General features: G+C 40.0%; 1 protein-coding gene across 5 annotated transcripts in view; it reads left to right on the top strand.

Moving 5' to 3' along the window:
* Positions 1-363: 363 nt before the first annotated feature.
* The window catches only part of reln (reelin), a gene marked incomplete at its 5' end in the record, with an annotated part of 81,996 nt that continues 75,143 nt past the window's right edge, over positions 364-7,216 (top strand). For all 5 annotated transcript variants that reach the window (XM_036148092.1, XM_036148083.1, XM_036148087.1 and 2 more), the window contains 1 exon segment: positions 364-502. In XM_036148092.1, coding sequence (XP_036003985.1) covers positions 364-502 — 139 coding nt within the window.

The raw sequence follows: 7,216 nt of genomic DNA, 5'->3' as shown, positions 1-7,216 counted from the left end.
GTAGCGACCAGGAGTTCAGAGGAAAAAAGGTGGAGGGATGTGGGTAGAAGCAAAGGAAAGAGAGGAGGAATGTAAAAAACAAATGAAAGATGGAAAAAAGTAAACAGATGAATACTTGTGGAGTGAAAAATAATAAAAGTAGAATTTTCTGTTTGAGGGGTGAAAGACTGAAAGCAAACACAAAAAAAAGTGAAAATGGGTTCATTGGCTATTTAAAACACCAAATATTGCCAAAGCATTTATATTTCATACAAGTGGGTTTGTTTAATTTGAACAGTCGGTTAACTTCCTCTGTCTCTTCCAAAGCCCCTCGTTGCTCTATTTCCTCAACCTGTTTCCTTTTCTCCTCTGTTGTTTCCCCAGGTGTGATACCGGAGCGCCAGTTTGCTGGAACCCAATTTGTCTGCAGTGTTGTGGCTTCGCACGTCAGCCATCAGCCCTCCACCAGCTTCAGTTTTGTCTGGATCGCCCCACCACCCGGCACTGGCTGCGTCAATTTCCTGTAAGTCCTCTTTCAGGTGCACAGGAAGAAAATGACACAATACAGAAAAAACAAACAAAAAAAAAACGTTGCCACCATGTTTTTCGACATGGGGATTTTGTGTTCAGGGTCCTAGTTTTCCACCAGCCCTGCCGTGTTTTTATGCAGGTCAGTAAGTTCAGATTAGGCTTCATCTGACCAAAAGACCTTCTCCCACACGCTTGCTTGTGGTAAGCAGTGGAGGATTTTCATTTTAGCTTTCTTCAAACAGCCTTACCACTTTTCAATAAACTGTAGAATTGCTGAACACAAAACTATTCCTTCGTTCAGAAAAATGATGTGTGTTTAAATATACATCCATATTATGAGTATAGCATACACCTGTGCTCAACCACTAGGCCCTGACCTCATTATGAGTATTGCCACCCTTGAACATGGCAGGGAATGGCAAAACAGTCTCTGGCCTCAGAACCCATGGATGGCTGCTGGGGTGATGGAGGAAAGAGGAAGTGCTGATCAGCAGCACAACTGCCTGAATGAGCCTCAATTTTACTGTAAATAAATTCTCCCACCTGAGCTGTGGATCTCTGCACCTCCTCCACAGTCACAATGGGCCTTTCTTGTGGTTTTCTTTTCTGATTAGTGCTGTCTTTGCCTGTCCTTTAGTTTAGGTGGACAGCCATGTTTTGTCCACCTGAAGTTGTCATATTCTTTCTGTTTTCAGATGATGATGATGATGAACAGAGGTCTGTGAGATGCTGTTTCATAAACTAACCGTGCTTTGAACTTTTTCTCAGCTTTATTCCTGACCCGTCTGTAGCATTAGGTGATTGTTTTGATGATTTGTTTGTTAATCTGTTTTTTTTTTTTTTTAACAACTCTCTGAGGTTTTCACAGGACAGGTTTATTCTAAGATTAAGGTACAAAGTTGGTTACAATTCATGTTATTTAGGATTATTTAGGAGTGAAGGAGGTTTCTTTCTTGAATGAAAACTTTTTTCAAAAAATTATATATCATGTCAAGCTTAACTTTTAATGCAAATATAGGATTTTTTTTTTTTTTAAATTAGGATTTAAAAAATGCAGTTTAGAGTTAGTAGTTCACCTTTCTCTTACTTGCAGTTTTACTCCACACACACTGTTTTTCTCAGGGTTTTTTTTTTCTCCTCTGCATGAATTCTTTTTACTCTTCATCATTATCTCCATCCTAGTGCACTGAAAACACAATGTTCTCATTCCCTGTTATCTCAGCTGTAGATTTACAGCCACCTTCATGCAATCAGATGCAACTGGCCACTGTTGTCATAGTTGTGTAATGGAAAAGTGTGGATTGCTGTACTCCATCACATTACCAAGGATTTAAAGCAACTTTACACTTCAATATTACGGTATGTGTAAAAGTGACTAAGATGTTTCCACATTAAGAAGATGTAAGAAAGATAGCCATCTCTCTCTTCATGAAATGTGCGCACAAAATGATTTAAAAAACTAATAATTAGTCCTTGATTTATTATTTTGATCAGCTGTAGTGCGAGCTGAAATCTATATTTTTCTTCAGACCGTCATTGAATTAAACTTTTTTGCAAAACCACAAAAATCTTTGGCTAAGTTCCTAGAATGTCTCAGCAGTCTTTCTGACTTAGAAATGGATAAATGGGCCGGGTGAAAATAATTTAACTCGACATCTCTGCTGAATGAAAGCTGCCACATAGATGATATCTGCCAGAATAAACGGATTTACTGGCTTGTTTTTTCTGACCATCGTGCCAGGATAGGGTTTTTCTGAGGACCTGTGTGTGCATGTATGTGAAAAACCAGAAAGCTGCTGCGTGGGATGGTGGGAGTGGTCAGAGCTGTATGGCAACAAGAGCCGCTGAGATCGACCTTATCGAAGTCAGTCCTTCACACTTCAGCTGGCTTAAAACCACTCCTCCCAAAAATACATGCAGTCATTTATGCAAACACGGTTACTGGTTTCTGTTCTCAGCTGCCGTCTTCATCATGCTTTCCAGAGTGACCCTCCCATGTCTCCCTCCCAGGAGGAATTCATCAGGCACGTGGCTGTCTGACCAAAGCGGGGGCCACCATTGGTGCTATGTAAGATTTTCCAACCCTGAACTGTCAGCGCTACTTTGTGAGGTCTGGATTGGGTCCGACGAGTGTGGCTCTGACTGTCAGTCGTAGTCGGTTTATCCGTCTTGGCTTGCATGACTTGAAATCTTCTCGAAAAGTGTTTGCCAAATCCCAGTTGATTTTGCTAAACGTGCTACTAAAAAAAAAAAAAGGTCAGTTTTAGCATTACTGCCCTGATTGATACAAAGACTGTTCTCGGCAAGCCTCGCCCAGGAGTGTTTAAATTAAAGACACAGACGTCCTATGTCCTTCAGAGGGCTCGAGCCGGTCCACTGCTGCATTAATAGGGCCCTGTGAGCGGTTTTATGGCCAGTATTGTGGGAGTGTCCCTGGTAACACATCACTCGCAGTCGAGTGATAGAGTGCAGTGATGTGGGCATCCAAAAGAATTCATTTCCTGGATGGCTGTAAATTGCCACCAAAAGAGAAGGCTTGGCCTTGGAGAACTAAGGGAGACGAGAAGAGGAGGAGATGGAGGAAGGTGGAGAGAATTAGTTTACAGACACAGCCGAAAGTTATTCCTATGCTGAAAAGGGTTGTCATTTGTTTGCAGTCTCACTGGTGAGGCGTGCAATGAATCAAGTCAAAACATGTTACGGAAAGCAGCTTCTGCTTCAGGCAGTGTTTTTGTGGGTTTCTGTGAGAGTCATGGTGAGAGTCAAAAATCAACGGCAGGTTCTGTACTTGGTGTCAGGGCAGATTGAGCCAAAGGTGGATGGTCAATTTTGTCATCCCATCATCAGACCTGTGACGACGTGTCTTTAATGCCGGATGGGAGAGGAAAAGCTGTCAACTGATCACTAACTATCCACTAAGTTCTGGTGGCGGTGCCAGATAGGCCTTGTAAACCGAAACAAGTGGTGAGGGTGAAATTAGAATATCTGGTAGATGACTCCATTTGGGAATGCTTCATCTCATACCTCCAGGAGAGTTCCTCTTATATTCTAAGAGATGTCTCTTATATTGAGAGATGTTGGGCGGTGAAGAATGTCCCATGTTCAGGGCCTTTATTGTAGATCCACATTTCCAGAGCTGCGGTCTTAATGTCGTCGGTGCCGCCTGCATGAAGAAAAAACGTCAGACCTTATGACAAGCTAAAGATATGGACTTTCAGTCAGCCTTGGTAATAAAAAAAAATTAAAATAAATACCATTCCAGTGTGTTTCCAGTGGAAACGTGCTAACTGACCATATGTGACAATACATGTATAAATATATAATTACTATGCTTTATCAATTAAAACTAATGTCAGTTCATACTGGCTGACCAAGAAAAAGAAGACATTTCAGGAGAGTCTGTGTTAAAAGGATAATATTGTAATAAATATACAACCTTCTTTCCTGTTGTGTTTCTACATTAATAAAACATTTTTTACCAGCTCAAGAAAAATACAAAAAGCTTGAGCAATTCACTTACTGTGTTTGTCCGTTTAGCACTTTCGTTATGTTGTTTTTACACTATATTAGTGTTCTGATGTCAGTGTTCAGCAGAAGAACCGGCTGTTCTGGGGTGCCTGAGTTGAACTACTTTTCTCGCTGTGGCACCCCTTTTTTTTTCAGTGGAAACACATGAGTGCGGTTTAAAAACCAGAACCGGAATGTGCGATGATGGAAAAGGCCTGACTGAGTTTTTGTTACTTTTGCTATAAATCAAGACCCTGGGGAGGGTGAAAAATAATGATCAGTTTAGTTAGGGGGTTGCTTTTGTATATACATAAAAGCAACAGAATATTAAAAAATCAAAAAATAACTCAAAGTTTACAAATCTCAATCAACAGGTCATAAATGTTAAAGTTGCATTTTATAGATTGTGTCCCGATTTGTTTCGCTCTCCAGTCTTACAATATCCACAGATGGCTTATCTGCTCTTGGCAAATATGAAAATTGTTAATATCTTCCTCTGGTTGAATTAAAGAACCAGCAGTGCGTTCCTTCTTTATTTTGCTTTTCTTCATTAGGTGGGTGTTTTGTGCTTCATCTCCCAGTGGGGCACCCGCAGTTGCTGGGTTGAACATTGCTTTAATTACAGCATGTGAACCATTTTTCAAAAACGACCCTCTTTAAGACACGGGTTTCTGCAGCTCTATAAGGTTTTCTTCCTGTCATGGCACCATTACATTGTATACATCTGTTAATAAAATGATTTTTTTTCATGCAAGCATGACTGAGTTATTTTATATATCCAATGTTGATTTCTGGCACAGAGAGACAAAGGGTCAAAGACAGCTCTAGTTTACTTAAAAAAACTATATATATATATATATATATATATATATATATATATATATATAAAAAATCACTAATGACTGGTCTGTTTAATATAGTGCATGTTGTGTGTTGACACTGCATGTTTACAAAAAATCTGTTTGAGGGAAAATTATGTTTTTGAAGCATTTGTAGCCTATTCTCTTTAACTTTTGCCTGGTATTATTTGCTGCTAAAGCAACCAAACTGTGGGTACGTTAATAACAATGAATTACATTTTTCTTATACTGAGCTGCAGATGATCTTCGGTGTTTAAGCACGCTACCAAATATTTGGTCTTTGTAGAAAGATTTACTGGCATTACTGGTTCAACAAATTTCTCAGACAGTTCACGCAATGAAGATGCTAAATGTTCTTTCACCCATAATGTGTCGGTGTGTTCAGTTGAGTTGAGATTTCAGACCGGTTTTAATATTAGCTGGCTTCACATTTCAGGCATGACACTGAGACCTGACCTATCTTTCCCAGGGCTCCTAATTTACCCAGTTATTAGTCCGCTCCATTGATTTGTTTGTATTCATGTCAATCAGTCAACTCTGTTTGATCAAAAAGCCACTGCTTAATGACCTTTTATCCTTATTAAAGCTCCTCAAAGGCTTCTGGCCTCAGGGTGGATAAAAGATTTACTGAAAATGTTAAGCCAGGAAAGATAAATAATTGACTGCAGACAGCAATATGTTTGTAATCGCAACAGACCTGTGGTGAAGAAATGTGAAAGATTCATTGTTCAATGTCCAATTATTTTCTAAACAAATGTTTCTTGAAAAGGTTTTCTTTCTATTTTTAAATACATCTCAGGTATTTTTTCATTAACTTAGTTAGGATTTATTTTACATTTTAAAATGGTAATGTTTTAGAGAATGTCTTAACTATGCACTGCTGTGTTCAAACTCAAACCTTGCCAGAAAGCTGAATTCTTGCTGTATTTGGGCATTCACAAACACATGAGAATCCATATTGTGCTGCTCCCGTCTCAACCGTTCAGGCCCGAACCGTTTCATTGGTTCGGGCCAATCACATTGCAATGTTATGGTTTAAGGTGGGCCATACAGCTGTGAGGAAAGCAATAGCTGCCCACAACCGAACCAACATAAACACGGAAGCACAGGAGGACACACGTGTAGCTGCTGCTTTCACATCTGTTTTGTAAAAAAAAAAGAAAAAAAGAAAGAACAGCAAGAAGTACCTTGACCAGCGTAACTTGTTGTGGTTTCTCATGGCGCCTGCTGCTTACAACATTCTGATACTGTGATTGGCTAAGACCAGCCTTTGGTAGGCGGGCTCTGGGTGTAGCTTCACCCAATCAGCACGGAAACTTCTCGCATTCAATAGGAGCAGACGCAGATTTATAATGTGCAGGACGTAGAGTGCTACATATTATCAGTCTGGCTTGTCAGGTTAACTCCTTGACACAATTTGGAAATTTCTAAAATTTGAAGCATTCTCCGTGTCTGGGAAATTAAGAAAAAGGGTTCATCTTTTTTATTTTATTGTCAGTCCTGTTTTCTAAATGTTGTATTTAACCGTTGTCCATCCATTCATTCATTTGTCCATGTCCTTACAGTCGCGGCTTTTACAGATTTAGTGTTTGAAGTCTAAGCGCTGTATTTACTGTAAACCTTAATAGACAGAGTTGTATAAAAGTGGCCAAGGAGGATGAGAGTCATGGGAGTTTAGTTCTGGAAAAATGTGGAATTTTGCCTGTGAAAACATGTAAGAGCCCTGCCTGCCTTAAGATTTCTGCTGTATTTACATTGGGTTATTTCCCAAAGGAAAGGCCGTGACCCCTGTGATTATGTGCTTTCCCCTGTGTGCAAAGAGACCCAGGTGCACAAAGTTAGCCGTTCGGGATAAGCCAGTGCTCGAATCAATACTGCTACACATATTGTCCGCATCACCAGCATCCCACATCCTCATTATCAGAAGGTCACTGTCCCACCTGCTGGGTTGATGATCGTTTTAACAGTCTGAAATTAAATAGAGCATTAGGATAAAAAAAAAAAGAAAAAAAAAGAAATCCACTTGAATTTAAATGGGGCATAATGAGGTAGGTGCCCTAATGTACTGCATTTTGGTGTCACATTATTTGTCCGTTATCAGGCTTGCTCAGTTTTGATGAAAGCCAGACATGACTGCTTGCTTGGAGTCGTCTCTCCGTTGTTGACTCTAAGTAAACGCTGTTAATTCTCCTCTCTCCTCCCCAACGTCCTAGTCCGATCCAGACACTCTGTGAAAGACCAAGTAAAGTCTTTTAAATCAAGCTTCCTTGGATTTCCATGTATCACAGTAAAATAACTGTATTTCTTTTCTGCGCCTCAAACCGCCGACAGCCCCGATT

Source organism: Fundulus heteroclitus, chromosome 2 (assembly GCF_011125445.2).
Source record: "Fundulus heteroclitus isolate FHET01 chromosome 2, MU-UCD_Fhet_4.1, whole genome shotgun sequence".
Lineage (NCBI taxonomy): Eukaryota > Metazoa > Chordata > Actinopteri > Cyprinodontiformes > Fundulidae > Fundulus > Fundulus heteroclitus.
The sequence above is the reverse complement of the archived record's forward strand: the minus strand, read 5'-3'. Positions and strand labels throughout refer to the sequence as shown.